This window comes from Mastigoproctus giganteus, chromosome 4, assembly GCF_048544385.1.
Source record: "Mastigoproctus giganteus isolate SK-2022 chromosome 4, ASM4854438v1, whole genome shotgun sequence".
NCBI lineage: Eukaryota > Metazoa > Arthropoda > Arachnida > Uropygi > Thelyphonidae > Mastigoproctus > Mastigoproctus giganteus.
Window position 1 is genome coordinate 36,110,457 of NC_143578.1, and position 17,631 is coordinate 36,128,087.

General features: G+C 36.2%; 1 protein-coding gene across 4 annotated transcripts in view; it reads left to right on the forward strand.

Annotated features, from left to right (window-relative positions):
• Atg17 (autophagy-related 17) overlaps positions 1 to 17,631 on the forward strand; it is a 648,565-nt gene that overhangs the window by 181,265 nt on the left and 449,669 nt on the right. For all 4 annotated transcript variants that reach the window (XM_090372636.1, XM_090372635.1, XM_090372637.1 and 1 more), the window contains 2 exons: positions 2,236 to 2,420; positions 8,760 to 8,946. In XM_090372636.1, coding sequence (XP_090228762.1) covers positions 2,236 to 2,420; positions 8,760 to 8,946 — 372 coding nt within the window. The remainder of the gene's footprint in view (positions 1 to 2,235; positions 2,421 to 8,759; positions 8,947 to 17,631) is intronic.

A 17,631-nucleotide genomic window follows, 5' to 3' on the forward strand; every position in this document is an offset into this window, starting at 1 on the left:
TTCAAACCCTGCTGAACAGTGCCTTTGGTCTCCTCCAAAATTGAAGGGTGACTAAAGGAATCTTCTTATCAATTACTTATTGAGATTATAACTTAATAAAACACTTTAGATACCAAAAAATGCTATAGTTTTATGTTTTCTCAACTTAGCCATTCCGTATAATTACAATGTATAATATTTATTACTCTTTTTCCTGTGTATTTTTTTTTTTTTTTTAAGTCTTCACACTATCTCTTCAGAAGCAGCACCACATTAAGAGTCTTGCATAACAATGCACATGAAGTGTGCAGAGACTATCTAATGTTAAAAATACTGCATTAAAAAACCATATTTAGTCTATAAATTTCTTTTTTCCATACAACAAGGAAAAAGAAAAAATAACTGCGGGATTTCTATTTATCTGATTTTAATGAAATTTGGGATGCCTTAACAAATATATCTAAAATAACTAATTATATTGAGCCTTAATTGCTCTTGATTTTATATTATAGTTATACTAAAAGAACTAAATATAACATTTAATGAAAATCCATGCACTGGGAGCTTGGTTGTTACATGCGATGGACATGACGAAGACAATAGGTGAAAGAGACTGATAGACATATGCTGTGGTGATCGCCAACCTCTGTTAGGAGATGGTACATGGAGAAGAAGACATAGTGAAATGAAATAATTAGCAAAATACATACAAAACCATCAATCAACTTTTATTTCTCCTACTCCTTTAGTTTATCTAATAGGTTCTTCCTTTTGATTTCAAATATGGGGAAAATTTTTTTTCAATCTGCCGCAGAGTTCGAGAAATTTCTGTAGCTTTGTTTTTCATAAAAATACAGAATTACAAAATTAAATATTACTCTTCAAAAAAGGAACATTATTTAAATGTTTAGAAGATAATTGACTTTTTTTTTTGCATATTATTTTCATGGATTTGGAGGAAATCCTTTTTTCCTTCTTTATTCCAGCAAATCGGAAGGGACCAATGTTGCTGGAATAGAGAAATAAATTTTTTTTTCCCATCCAAATTTTTATTTATTTGTAAAAATTGAAAAAACATTTTTATGATAACTCTAATATAGTTATCATAAAAATGTTTTTATGTATCTTAGTTTTATTCACTTATGAGCCATTTTCAGGTAAAATTTTTTTATATGATGGATTTTTTTTTTTTTTTTTTTTAATAGCACGGATGAGGTGTGTCAGAGTTGCTCATTCTGGGTGCTCTGCTTTAAGTCCTCTATAAGATGTACTGACTCGAAGTTTGTATTCTAGTAAACTTAAGCAGCTAAAATTTCTCCACCATTCAAAGTTCAAATGAACTTAACAGTGATTTTTAACAAATGAATATTTTGATTATTGAAATCTTCAATTTCTCAGGTAATCTGCAAAATTACAGTAAAGTTCATAAAGGTGTCGTGCAAGAATAAATTTGTTTACATACATGTTATATTCATAAAAGTATACTATGGCTTGAGAAGATTTGACAAAATTCATGCATATCATTTTTGATCCATATAGTTTGAGCAGAGACAAAGTTTTCAAGTTTTTTGATGAGCTGAAATTTTTGTTCACCAGAAAGAATAATTATTTTCTGTTATAATATGATATATGCACACTCCTGCAAATTAAATACTCAAAGAATGTTTAAAATTAACCTTATAATAATAAAACTGAAGTATTACTGAAATATGACTAGAGTGAGATAGTAAGCAGGAAAGCAAACATGGCAGTGAGATTTCAAAGAAGTTTGAGTCTTGCCTACAGGAACATTGTCAGTTTGCTTTATTATACAAACCTTGAAATAATGAAGCTAAATATGTTCAGTCTGCCAACTTGCACTGGACCAGCATGACAGATTATGGTCCATTTCCCTCATGAATTATTGAGGAGTATATATCCTGCAGTGGATTGATAATGGCTGCAGTTTTTTTAATAGTATTTACTTCGTCTCAGCTACATATTTTTTTTTTCAGATCTGTTTATATATCTGGAATATTTATAAAATATATTTTTATTTAAAATGTTTTTTTAATCTTTTCCCCCCCCCCACATTTCTCTCTAAGCTGCTGCCGTTGCACTCCGAAGTGATTTTATCAATTCATAATTTTAAATATTTACTGTGAAACATATTTCAAATATTTTTTAAAAAATATTGTTTCCATTTCAGTCACTACTTTATTGGCATAATTCTTCCTTATATAATGGAATATATCTGACTTCAATGAATTATTTTAGGCATTAGCCCAGAATCTTGCTAGACTTGGAAGTCATGGAGAAACTTCTATTTTACCTGATCTGTGTACCAGTCATCAACATCAATTACAACTAATGCTTCGTAACCATAGTTGCTTATGTGATATTCGAAAAAGGTGTGTGAAGGCTAAAGAGGAACTTTCTGCCAATCTTCATTCCCGCCTAAGGTAAGATTTTAAGATTTTAACTCATAACTTAAGCTTATAACTAAAATATATAGATGATAACACATGTACTGCAGTTCAGAGGCATTTTTTCACTCCCATAAAAGTAGTTAGAAATGCATATCAGATCATCTCTGATATGCATTCATTAGAAATGCATATCATATTACATCAAAAGCCTTTTCTATTTTAACATGATGTCTGCACACAGACAAATTAACAATATTTAAAGAATGTTAAAATCAACTTAGCCTTAGTATTAGCATAGGCACATGATGCAAGAAAGCAAGTTTATATAGCATCAGCCAAAAATACCCCCCCCCCCCGCTTCTCATTTCACCCATCCACTCGATCCAAATGCTTGTCTAGTTCTGCCTTGAATCTATTTAAGCTATCAACTTCTACAATGACAGATGGAAGTTTGTTCCAGCAATCAACCACCTGTTGGCTAAAGTCAAACTTCCGCATATCTATCCTACAACTGTCTTTCCTCAGTTTGAATTTATGCCCTCTCAGGCGATTATTCTGAGCAAGAGGAAGAATCCCATCAACATTGAGCATGCTCAAACCATTCAAGGCTTTATACACCTCAATCAGATCACCTCGCAGGTTCCTAGTCTTCAGACACTAATTTGCAAAACTTAAGCCTTTCTTCATAAGAGAAACCCTTTGTTCCATTCACTAATCTTGTTGCCCTTTTCTGCACTTGTTCCAAAAGCTCCACATCCTTCTTAAAATGAGGCCTCAAGATCTGTACACAGTACTCAAGGTGTGGCCTGACTATTGCCTTATACACAGGGATAATCACCTCCTTATCCCTGCCAGAAAAATTCCTGTATATCATTGACAAAACACCATGAGCTACTCTTGCAGACCATCTGCACTGCTCAGAAAACTTCATATCTGCCTGCACAATTACTCCCAGGTCCTTATCATTCTCTACCACTGTCAGTGTAGTACCACACAGTTGATACATTACTCTGGGGTTATTGCTTCCCATATGCAGTACTTTTACATTTGTTAATGTTAAACTTCAGTTGCCACCTCTCAGCCCACCTGCTCAACTTTTCTAGATTCTGTTGCAGCAGCGTACTGTCATTAACAACCCTGCCGACCTTCACATCATCTGCAAACTTGGACATTAAGCCTGATATACTATCATCAATAGCATTTATAAATACAGAAAACAACAATGGACCCAACACTGAACCCTGGGGGACTCCACTAATAAGATTAGTCCACGAAGAGCACTGTCCATTGATTACCACTCTCTTATCTTCTCTCACTCAACCAACCCTTCATCCCTATCAGCAATTTGTCTCCAGTGCCACACTGCTCCAATTTGTGCAGCAATCTTCCATGTGCAACAGTATCAAAAGCTTTTCTAAGATTCAAATATATGATATCAGAATTATTCTTTGTATCCAGTTCCTTTGTGACCACATCATAGTATCCAATCAAATTGGTCAGACAAGACTTTCCCTTAACAAACCCATGCTGTGTCTAAGCTATAACTGAAATCTTGTATAGATGATCCTGCAAAGCTTCTTTAACCAGTACCACCATTAATTTCCCTGTCACAGAAGTTAAACTAACAGGTCTCTAATTACTTGTGTCGCCCTTTGATTCTCCTTTGTGGATTAGGGTTAAATTTGCACATCTCCAGGCCATGGGTATCTCCCCTGAGTCCAAAGAAGCTCTCATAATTATGGCTAACGATTTGCTTACTGCCTTTGCTGCCTCCTCTAATGTAACTGGATAGATTCCATCCACCCCAGGTCCCTTTCTTATGTTTATCTTCAATATTTTCTCCTCTACTTTACTCTCAGTTATTACAAGATTATCTAGCTTACTGCCACAGTTTAATACACCTCTGGCATTTCCCTCCCTGAATAACTCCTCATGTGTGAATGTAGATGCAAAGTATTCATTTAGTTTGTTAGCTACCTGAGAAGGATCATCAACAGTTGAACAAGCGATATCAAGTGGACCAATCTGATTCATCTCCTTCCTTCTAGAGTTTACATAAGTAAAGAGTTACATAAGTTTTCTTTTCATCCTTTGCCAAAGATTTCTCGTAATCTGCCTTTGCTTGCCTAACCTCCTTTGTGACTTGGTTACAGACCAGCTTATATCTATCATAGGCTTCCATGTCACCTTACAACTTACAGTAGTAAAACTGAAGGATTATGATATTTTACTTTTCAGTTTAATTTTACAGATATTTCTACTCAGTTTTGCTTCTAATTTTACTCAATCTAATTTTACTTCAGTTTTACTACTGTAAATAGTAAAACTGAAGGATTGCTGAAATATGGCTGGTGTGAAATGATGCTGGGTTACGTGGGTGCCCTCTTCCACTAGTATTATATCACTAAACAAAAAATAGGCTGCTGTCTCCTACATGTATTAAAACCTGAAATAAAATTTTATTTGCAATTTGTGGAGTGAAATTATACATGAAATTGGTTTTATTAAATTTCAGTTACTTTAAAGATATATATATATATATATATTTTTATAATGCACTGTTATGTGCCATCGCAAATAATGGGGAAAAAAACTGTAGTTGAATTTTAGAGAAACTGAAAGGTTAGTATTGGTATCACCATATAATGCAAGGAAACTGTATTAGTTCCTAAAGCCCCTACCAATCATTGATAAAAAATTTATGACTTATATCACTCTGATTCTCACAAGCTCAAATGTACAAAGGGTACTAGGAAAGTTTTGCAATACAGCTTTGTGTATTTAATTTTTCAAAGTAATTTCCTCTACATTCAATACACCTCTCCATCCTCCAAAACCAATCTTTAAACCAGTTCTGCCAAGTTTCACTAGGGAGTAAAGCACACTCGTTGTCCCAAGCCCGTAGAAGTTCCTCATCACTGGAAAACCGCCTCCCTTTTAGCTTCATTTTCACATGCGGGAACAGTGCAAAGTCGCAGGGAGCAAGGTCTGGACTGTAGGGAGGGTGCTCGAGAAGTTTCAGTCCTGTCGTGGTCAAATATTCGGTGCAGGCTTTGGCGCGGTGAGCTAGAGCATTATCGTGATGGAGGTACCAGGTGTCCATTCTTGACTTTGGCCACAGGTTCTTCATAGATCCAATGACTTTAGGCAGGCATTGTTCAGTATACCACTTAGCTGTGACTGTCTTCTGTGTGTCCAAAACGACACGTTCCACAATTCCACTCGATTTGAAAAATACAGCTATCATTTTCTTCTTTACAGATCGGGATTTTCTGACAATTACGGATGTGTCGTCATCATCAAAGACCCAAACTTTGTTTTGAGCCTTGGTCGGCAGATCGTAATAGTACAGCCAAGTCTCGTCACCTGTCACGATGTTGTTCACATACCGAGATTGTCCCTTATCAAACTTTTTTAACATCTCCCGGCACAAAGTCACACGTCGTGTCATCTGCTCTTCAGTCAGTTGAATCGGCACCCAGAGAGAACAAAGTTTCTTCACGTGCAAATGATCTTGCAGAATCGAACGAATTGCTGGTGCATTTAGGCCCAAAGTATCCTCTATCTGTTGGTAGGTCACTCGCTTGTTTTCGTCAAGCATTTTCCTCACAGCAGTAACGTTTTCCTCCGTAACTGACGTTCGTGGCCTTCCCGGCCTCTCAGAATCCTCCAGAGTGAAATTTCCCCTTTGGAATTCTCTATACTACCTTAATATCGTTGTACGATGTGGACAATCATCATATAGTGCAAGAGTCATTTCTTCTAAGCACTGGTCTATGGTTAAACCACGCACAAAATTATACCGCAAAACTGTCCTTATCTCATTTCGTGACCACGATGCCATTGCAAGCACTTTACACTCTCACTACTAATGAATAACTGAGCCTATCGACTTGGCGCGGCGGTTACTATGCACGTATGAACATGTCTCAACATGCAGCAACAAGCAGCTTCCTGTGATTCGTTGTTGCGTCATATTGCAAAACTTTCCTAGTACCCTTTGTAGTATATGGGCACAAGACTGAGTGGATTGTCTTGGACTCTGTACAACAGACAAACGAAATCATTGGGCATTCCCTGGAATATTTACCATATGTGGAGCTGTAGTAGTTTTGTGTCTGTTACAGCAATGGTAGTTTTAAAATTGACAACCCATGACTTAATTGTGTTGATAGAAGATGCATTACATATCTTTTGTGTTCTACCTCCTGATGCACCCTTTGTAGCTACTGAAGCATGTGCTTTCTGCTATTACTCATGTGCCTATTCCTCTCTCTCTTTCCACACAGATCTAACATTTCCTCATAGCCTTATCACTTATTAAAAATCCTTAGTGTGTGTTTGCAAGTTACCCTTGCTACCAACTTTTTTTTGTCACTTTGTCTCCTTTTCTCCATTTAGCACTTCCCTTTTAAGCATTGCCAAAGGCCCTTGTTCAAATGGATTTCATCTATACAGATAAACCTCTTCTACCACAATATCACAAGCTATGCCGATTAAATTTTCCATCCTTCCCCAGTAACCTTGTAGAGTCCCTTGCACCTAGAATTAATTGAATTGACAAGGGACTCATTATAGGTCTATTAAAGGTTAAAATAAGTGATTAAATGATAAAGGAAATTACTGCAATAGGAAATTTGGTTAAAGGCGGTGTATTTTGTGAGTGAAAGGAAAATTTCCGTAGCAAAGTTTTGTGTAATGGAGGTTTACATTTAATTATCTTAATGTAGAGTATTATTTTCCATTTGTTAAACAGTCTTTGCATTTTCTTTAATAAATATTTTAACAAATATTTGAGTTTGATTGGATACTATGATGTGGTCACAAAGGAGCTGGATGCAAAAAAATAATTTTGATATCATATACTTGGATTTCAGGAAAACTTTTTATACTGTTGCACATGGAAGACTGCTGTACAAATTGGAGCGGTATGGCATTAAGGGCAAGTTACTGCAATTGATAAAGGGATGGTTGAGCAGGAGATGGCAGAGAGTGGTAATAAATGGACACTGCTCTACATGGACTAATGTTATTAACAGAGTCCCCCAGGTTTTGGTGCTGGGCCCATTGTTGTTTTGTGTATTTATCAATGATATCAATGAAGGTATATCATATCAGGCTTAATGTCCAAGTTTGCAGATTATACAAAGGTTACCTGGTTGTTAATGACACCAAAGACAGTATGTTACTGCTGCTGTTGTTGTTGTTGTTATTTGGTTTTTAGGAGCATTAGCAACTAAGGCCATATTGCTCCAGGGATATGCAGTGGTCATTCCCTGATGTTTCTGCATCCTCCGTATTTGGTGGTCACGGGCTCGAACCCCAGTCTAATCAAGAAGCATGTGCTACACACTGCTGCTCCTGCCCACCTGGCTACGGAGGCACCTATGCTACTGCAACAGGATCTAGAAAAGTTAGGCAGATGGGCCGAGAAGTGGCAACTGAAGTTTAACATTAACAAATGCAAAGTACTCCATATGGATAGCAGGAACCCAAGAGAAACGTTCTAACTCTGTGGTACTACACTCAGGGAGGTTGGACAATGAAAAAGACCTGGGGGTAATTGTGCAATCAGATATGAAGTTCTCTGAGCAGTGCAGACAGGCCGATAGAGCAGGTCATGGAGTTTTGTCAATGATATATAGGAATTTTGCTAGCAGAGACAAGGAGGTGATTATCCCTTTGTATAAGGCAATGGTCAGGCCACACCCTGAGTACTGTATACATGTCTGGAAGCCTCATTTTAGGAAGGATGTAGAGTTGCTAGAACAAGTACAGAGTAGGACAACAAGATTGGTGAGGAACATAGGGGGTGCGCTTACGAAGAAAGGCTTAAGTGCTGCAAGTTGCAGCATCTGGAGACTAAGCACCTGTGAGGTGATCTGATCGAGGTGTATAAGGCCTTGAATGGTTTGAGCAGGCTCAATTCTGACGGAATACTTCCGCTTGCTCAGATTATGAACCTGAAGGGGGCATAGATTGAAATTGAAGAAAGGCAGTTGTAGAATAGATGTGTGGAAGTTTTCCTTTAGCCAGCGGGTAGTTGATTGCTGGAACAGGCTTCCTTCTGTTGTTGTGGAAGTTGATAGCTTAAAGAAATTTAATGCTGAACTAGACAAATATTTGGAATGACCGGATGGGTGAAATGGGAAGTTTTTTTGTTTTTTTTTTGATGCTGTATAAGCTTGCTTTCTTGCATCATATGCCTCAGCTAATGCTAATGCTAAAACAAAATCTTGTGGGTAATAAAATTTGGTATGTATGAAGGAATTTGTTTCACAATAATGATTACCTAGCATCTGCAGCATACATATGTTAATTCTTGTTATATTATTAATAAAAGTAAAAATATTTAATATCTGTTTTTTTTAGGTGGATTATGTATGTTGAAAAAATTATGTGGGAAGCTGAAAATAAAGTCATTATTTATAATCAGAATTTGAGGAGAATGGCAGAACATCTAAAAGTAATTCAGCAGATTCATCTAGCACCTAAGATTTATTTGTCAGCTGTTGCTGAAGTGGCAAGAAGGAAGAAATATTCAGAAATTTTTCATCAGGTAAATTTTCAGTATTTGCATTAAGCTTCTTTATTAATTGCATACATACATAGCCAGAGATTCTCCAGTGTAGTGAGATTTTGCCTTTGTCACTTTCTGGAGAAGTCTTGGTTTGAATTCCATTGGAAACTGGAGGTGTTCTTAAAAGCCTCTTCATTTATGGTATTTAGTCAGTCTCAAGCAGAGGAAGTAGTACCCCCTCTCCTCCACATGAGTTTTAGTAGCCTCCTGATTTATGAACACATGCATTCTTGATAGTTTTTTGTAGATCAGGAGTGATTTTTCTATAGCTGTAATAGTATAACAAGAGGATGTGTTCGAAAAAAATTAAATTTTCACTCCCAAAAATGCATGACAACTGTAATAACTATAAAATTTATGTAAGATATATGTCCTAACAAAATTTAAAAATAATAATATCTTCATTGCAATATAGTGTAGAGTTGAATTACATTTGAAGGAACCATACTTACAAATTAATGAAGTGTATGAATACACAATAACAGTTTTTGCTTAGAAAAAAATCAGTACAGTGTTGCAGTTTGGCACAATGCTTTTGGAGTATAAATAGAAATAAACAGTTACAGAGATAACCCGGTTTCAAACTCGTGCTTACAGTTGTTTAAACCCCAGCTCCCTTCAAAAAGTCAAAATGCAGTGACTAACCTAATGGAAACTCTTTGCATCTTACATATCTACAATAAAATTATTAAAAAATTAAATTAATTAAACAGTTCTGACTAGAAGTCATTTTCATCCAACAGGAGAAACTTTTCATAACTTGAACTTTCATCATATTTGCTTGGTAGTAAATGTCACCAAAAATATACTTTAAATAGTGTGCTCTATTTAATTGCATGTATAATATATGATTTTAATTGTTTAATAAAGTACATAAAAACTGAAAATATTTCATTCTTACACATTTTACTTTCTGAAGGTGATACTTACGAAGTGAAAATATCATAATATTGAGATATGAATGCATAATTGAATGTCTAATGTAAAAAAATTTGTAAGATGGAAAGTTTACAATTGCATGTTTATAAATGACCAGTTTGCTGTATTCTGAGTTTTTCAGTCTGCAGAACATGCAGATCTGACACTGAATGCACAATTACATAGATATTAAACACAACAGAACTGTATGACCTAGCCATAAAAACTAGTGACTATGATGCAAGTAGCTGATATTCCAAAAATGTCTACATACACGGAGAAATTAAATAAAAAAAAAAAAAAGCCTTCAGAACAGAAACAAATGCATAGAGCATTTTTTTATCTACAGTTCATGTTACAGAGCCATGTATGAATTTTTCTCATTAATCTTTTCTTTCCTGCTATTACACAAATAGGTCCATGACAGTTTGTCCAAAGACAATTGGGAAATGGTACAGTGGGCCAACAGAACAGTTAGTTGACACCACTTCATTATAGATTTTGTGTAAAACAGTGATTTTATTCATATTAAATTTTCATTCCTTTTATTTATTTTATTCATTTCAAAATATAAATTTAAAAGAGAGAGAGAGAGAGAGAGAGAGAGAGAGAGAGAAATTAATATAGTATACTTCATCATACTTCTTCCACAGTTACAATCATAAGGAAGGTTTTGAATTGTCAACAGGTCTCCAACCATTGTCAGGTCATTCTCAATAATTATGTATGTGGATTTCTAAAGTTTTACTAAAAACATGTACTATTTTCATTAGCTAGTATAGAGTTCTGCATTGAAGTTATACAGAACCTTATAGTAGCTAATGAGGAAAGCATAAATTCAATTTAAAGAAGAAAAAATCCCCTCCACTAACTACTAACTTTTATTCATATATATGAGGGGTTTTTAAGTGCCATAGATTATTAACCACTTGGGTGAAGGCATTCTCAACTGACCAACAGAATGGTCATTCAGTTGCATTTCAGTTACTCAATTGCTCACTTCAGTTATTCAGTTGCTCATTTAGTTATGTTAGTCAGTTGCAGTTTTTATAAAGACAAGTAAAGGAATTTGTAACTAAACTAAACATTAGTTGACAAATACACAAAGGCATGTAAATTGCAAGCATTTGTGTATTTCTTGGTTATAGCCGGGACTATATTCTGTACAGGTAAATTGCCTAACAAAATACCCTGAATTGCAGCATTAATTTCTGTGGGTTGTGGGGAGATTAATCATTTTGATGTACCAAAATTTTGTTGTAATAAATATCACTGAAAATTATTTCAAAATAGCTATTATTTGTTCAAATAAATTCTACTGTACTTTTTTTTTAAAATATATATAAGTAGCTATTTCAGCTTTATTTTTATTTAAATATCAAATTTAAAATTAATAATAAATAACTAAAGTGAAAAAACAAACTAGAAAAGTAGAATTATTTGTTCAGATGTCATCGTTTTGAGAGCAGATTGAATTTGTAAGAAATATTGTATCATATAAAATTTTAATAACCCATTTTTATTGTAACTTTGCACATATTAATACATTAATTTTATGTTAAATATTATTTAACTTTTTTTCTTTTTTGCAAATTAATATGAAAATTTGAATTTTAGTGAATTTAAAATATGTATTCAAGTTGCACTAAGTTATCTGTGAACACTTTCTGTGTCATATCTAGGGCTGCTGTTGAACTAATGTTCAACAGCAGCCCTAGATATGACACAGAAAGTGGTGTTGTTCAAGTAGATGTTGGAAATGTTCCAACGGAATTGTTCCACCTTGAGACACACATTGAACATATCCAAGAGATGGGATTATTTTGAAGCTGTGCTTTATCACCTCGCCCTCTCTCAAGTCCATTCCCGGGCATTTGTTAATTCTATTCTCCCTATTGCATTCTCCAGTTCCTCCATGGTGAAATCTTGTTCATCATCCTCGCCTTGATTATCATCTTTTAGCCTTCGGCTTTAGTTCCTCCCCAATCTCATCACAACATCCCTCCTGAATTTTGTCTCCCAACAGATGGTCTAAATTTAACTGAACACTTTCTCTCTAAGTCTGAATCATCGCACCATTGCTGTGATTGAACATGCCAAATCTCCAGCAGGATTTTTTATTTTTCCAGTACTTAATTTGTATACCAGATCCCAAGGATTACTGTTATCACTTTGCCTTACAAGCTTATTCCAAGATTGATATTTTTCTTTTCACCCATTGATACTCACTTCTTAAAGTTGTCTGCTGTTCTCCACCCCAACATTTACTGTATTGATATGCTTTCCTTGCTCTGTTGGTTTCTTTTCACAATTGTGTTAATTCCGGTGTCCACTATCACCTGGCACACACTTATTCTGGCACTTCTTCATTGATATCACCGATGTTCCACTTAGTCACCTTTGTATAAATTGAACAACATCCTCCCTATTCATTGTTCTCATTGTATCTTCCATGAACTCTGTACTTAATGCAAGAATGAAATTAGGTAAGAATCAAAAATGCTCCAATTTACACTGTGCAAGGAGATTCTGCACAAATGACTTGGTATATAGCTTTGTAATTGAAATCCTCTTTCCTCTAAATTGAACAAAATTATCCTATGATCATGATTGACCCAGTCAGGCTCTATTGACCAATTGCTGATAAGGTGTGATCCACCCAACATATTTAAAGTGATATCTATATTTCATGCACCATTTACAGTCCAGAAGGTTGTATAGTTGATTGTTTGTTCTTCACAACTACGTTCAGCAGTGTAGAACTTCCTCCAGTTGGCCATCTCTATCATCCATAATACGACTATGCCATAACTTATTTTTTAGAGTTTGCTCCACACAAAACACTGCAAACTTTCCCTGGAACTGCATCAAAGCTCACAACAATTGTAAAGCAGTTATTAATCAGTCCAAACTAGAGTTTGAACAGGCTAAGAGTAGGAAAACTTGCTTCTTGCCCTAATGGTAGCCGAGCATTCTGGTCTCTTGCCAAAGCTGTTGGCCACAACTTTTGCCCATCTCTGCTCCCACCTCTGTCCAAACCAGACGGTTCTGTTGTCACTTCAGCCAAGGATAAAGTTGACCTGCTAGCATCCCATTTTTCTTCCCTCTCATGTATGAATGATCTTCATAAAACACCTCCCACCATTCCCAACATGCTCCATTCAATGCCTCCTGTGGTCATTTACATGATTTACATTTACATGAAGGATGTCAGAAGGATTTTGATGAATCTTGATGCTAAGAAAGCTCTAGGTCCCTATGGTATTTCTCCACTTGTTCTCAAAACTTGTGCTCCTGAACTTACTCCTATTCTTTGCCGCCTTTTTTTCACTTTCTTATTCCAAAGGTGTTTTTCCTTCTGCTTGGAAATTTGCTCATATCCAGCCAGTTCCTAAAAAGGGTGACAAATCCCTCCATCCAGTTATCATCCCATTGCAATTACTTCTACTCTTTCTAAAGTAATGGAGAAATCAATTAACTGCCAACTCCTAAACTACCTAGAAACTTTCCATCTGATCAACGATTGCCAGAATGGATTCCGTCAGTGTCGATCCACTGGTGATATTCTGGCTTATGTTACCCATTTATGGACTAATTCAATGGAAAGGTTCGGTGAAACACAAGTAATTGCTCTTGACATCTCAAAGGCTTTCGGTCATGTTTGGCATAAAGGTCTTCTAAACAAGCTTCCATTTTATGGTTTGTCAACTGTTTTTAGTAATTGGGTATCCAGTTTTCTCTCTGATTGCTCACTGAGGGTGATGGCTCTCTCTCTGCTAACTTCTCCACTAATGCCGGTGTCCCCCCCAAGCTTCATTTCTTTCCCCCACTCTTTTCCTCTTGTATATTAATGACTTTCTTCCATTGACTGGAAATCCTATTCATAGTTTTGCCAATGATGGCACATTGCATTCTACTTTCCATTTTGAGAAACCTTGCCCTGTTCAATCAGCTTCAACCTCTCGAAAATCTGCTACCAATTCCTTAAATGCCGATCTTCAGGTAATTCTCCAGTGGGGCAAAGACAACTTAGTTGATTTCAACCCTTCTAAAACTCAGTCTTGTCTTATATCTCGCAAAAAAGGATTCTTCTGCTGCTATGCTTATCTTTGGTGACACTCCGATTTCTAGGCAAAATGATATATCTCTTTTGTGGATTACCCTGGCTTCTAATCTCTCTTGGCACAAGCACATTACAAATATTGCTTCCTCTGCATCTAAAATACGACTTGGAAATTTGCTCATATCCAGCCAGTTCCTAAAAAACTTGGTTTTCTCTTTCGCTCTCGGCGTTACTTTTCTTCCAAACAGCTGCTCACTCTGTATAAATTGCAAATCCGCCCTGCCATGGAATATTGTTCCTACATCTGGGGTGGTGCCCCAAAAACCTCTCTCAGGCTTCTTGATTCCATTCAGAAGAGGGCAGTTAGGTTAATTAATGATTCATCTCTAACAGAGTCTCTCCACTCGCTGTCTCATAGACATAGTGTTTCTGCTGCATGCCTCTTCTATAGATACTTCCATGGGCACTGTTCTTCCGAAGTGGCTTCTATAATTCCCGCTTTCTCTTTCAAAACAGTCCGAACACGTGCCGCCACCAGCCAACATCCATTTACTGTCCAACTTCAAACTCACAGAACCAACTTTTCATCTTCTTCGTTTATTCATTCAACTGCCGTTTTCTGGAACAACTTTCTTTCATACGTATTTCCTGAAACTTACAGTCTACAGAAATTCAAACCCAATGTCAACAAATATCTTCTTTTGTCTTCTCAACCTCTAACCCAAGCACGGTACTAAGTACTATAGGTTCTAATACCTCTCGTGTTTGGGGTTTACATTAAAAAAAAAAAAAAACTCTCAGCGTACTCCAGATCACAAGCAATTTCATCATCATGCTTGAAATACATTGAGACCAAATAGAATTTATGACCTTCCATTTCCATACAAACACAAACCCCATACGGAGTACAAAACTGGTGTATTATTGTCATAGTGATGTGCAGTTTACTGCAACTGACTACTCTTGCCAATAGTGGAAATCTAGTTACCCTTCCATTTGATTCACATGGTTCCTGAATACATGCAGTGGCAATTTGGCTGCTGTTATAATCTATTTGCATCTGGTCAGCAACAGCTCTTAATCTTTGCCCATTTAATTGAACCTTCGAGTCTAGTTGTCATGAGATACTGTAATACTAGCGTGAATATTTTGTTCCTCATCTGTTCTGCAGTACTGATGAAAGCCATTTACATTAGTTCTTAATGTCATCTGAAAATCAGTCTGTTCTATTATTAAACAGCATACTCGATATATTGTGGATACCATTTGTCCTAAATTGAACTTTCTGTCTTATCACCTCGCTGCAAACAATTTCCATGTGGTTGCCTACGCTTATCTTGACAACAATGTAATTGTGGTTCCCCCCTTACCACAATGACTGCAGACTGGTTCATGTCTCTTTCAAGTACATCACATGAGCAGTATGCTCATATGATGGGCGGTAGTAGCATATCATCACAAGATGGAAAACTTTCAGTCTGTATGATATAAATCCAACAAACTCTGCCTTGCTTCAATAAATATTTATAAATATGGCCAGAGATGTCTAAAATCAAGTTTCTGCCTGTCTTTGCTTTGTTCATACTTGCAAATCTATATAATATTGGTGTTAATACACCATAGTTTACCCATAACATATGCCTTGTGCATTTAGTCTTCAAAATACTTGCAAATCATACAAACATCTCATATTCTGTGTGCGCCTTTGCTAATACCCATGTGACTAAGATTCTGGTTGTATAGCTCCATCAGTAGTTCCTCCTTTTTTACTTTCATATCAACAGATTAATATCTTTGGCCCTAGCCGCTTTGGTCTTGAGAAGGTCTCTCCAAGATGTTTAATGCTGTCATTTTTCTTTATTTCATCTAAGCCTTTCTCATTGGCTACTTCAAGTACAATGCTCCTCTCCACTATTTGTTTGAATTTCCTTACTCACACTATTTTTAAATGCCCTTCATTGTCTTATTCACCACTTGTTAAACATCCACACTGGTTTTTAACCTAGAATCTAGCTTTGCCTTGGTTACCAGTGAATGGTTTCCTGGGGCACATCCTACTGAATTCACCACTGCATTCTTCTTAATTAGTATCACTCCAGTAGATGTCCCAGCGAAGGTAAAGAAAGCCTGCATGAGAAGCATGCAAAAGTTCGATGAAATTTACTGGCAAAAGTACTTTTCCATAATGGCATTTGTATTGTTGCTCGGTCGATAAACAGACAGTAGGTGTTATCGGTCAGTAGTAGAAATTGAATCCCATGGGAGATTGAAACCCTCCCGAAGTGGAGGGAGTAACCTGACCTTTTTTTCTTTTGAATCACTGGTGGACTAGTGGATAAATTGTTTATTAAGAAAAAAAAAAGGCAAAGGAAGCCCACACAAGAAACATGGCAATTTTTGAAAAAGTTTACCGGTGAAACTACATTACAAACATTTTTTACAACGCCAGGACTTCCAACATGACTGTTCGTGATTCTAAAGAAAAAAGGTCAGGTTACCCCCCCCCCCCATACACACCCCACTTCAGGAGGGTTTCAAGCTCCCGTGGGATTCAACTTCTACTCCAGACCGATAACACCCACCGTCTGTTTACCAAGCGAGAAACAATACAAATACCGTTACGGCAAAGTACTTTTACCGGTAAATTTCATCGAACTTTTGCGTGCTTCTCATGCAGGCTTTCTTTACGTTAGCTGATGTCCCTTTCTTGGCCATTTCACTGTACAATACCCTACCATCATTTTTACCAACAGCCTTGCACAAGTATGACTGTTTAGTATTCCATAACTCATGAATTTGGCTTTGTGCATTAACCATTCTGTTCAAACATTTAACATTTTCCTTCATTCTCATTTTGAACTGCTAGTTCAATTGCTGCATTTTCTAATGTCCCCCAGTGGAATAAAATTTCCCTTACAGCTGTTTTACATATTCCATTTTCCTTATCCAAGAGAAAATCCTGCAAGCTAGTTCGAAGCATATTTGTCAGTGCTGTCACCATATAGAGAAATACTCTGCTCACATTATCCACACTGCTAGGATTGCTGTTTTTCTCCTCCAACTTGCATAAAAGCTTCATCTGTGTTGTGTAGAGTACCATTCATATTCATCCCTTCCATGCCAGGCAAAGATGTTAATTGCTCTTTCACTTTACCGGTGCCTTCACTAGTTAAGCAGTCCTTCGTTTGCTTTTCAGAAACTAATGCCAAGTCCATCTGCACATCAGTTAAGCAGTCCTCCGTTTTGTTTTCACACATCAATGCCAAGTCCATATGCATATTCTTATGTCTGCCTTCAAGCGCTTCAGCATCCTCCAAACTGTACAACTTTTTTTCTCATCATGCTTCTGGTGTGTATTTTTTGCCTTGAAACAAATCATACTTTGATAATTTGATTTTTTTCTGGTATTTAGACCTATATTAAATGGGGATCTAATGGAATACAGCCAGTAAAAACTTGTATTAATATTGTTATTAATAATGGTAAAGGTTGTAAATAAGCATGCTTATACAGCATCAGCCAGAAACGAATTAATGATAATAAAATAAATAAACAAAACTATTCCCACATCACCTGTTCATTTCTTCCAATAATTGTCTAATTTCTCCTTAAATTTAAGGAAGTTTGTTTCAGCAATCAACTACCCTTGAACCAAAAGCAAATTTCTATACATCTATCTGCAA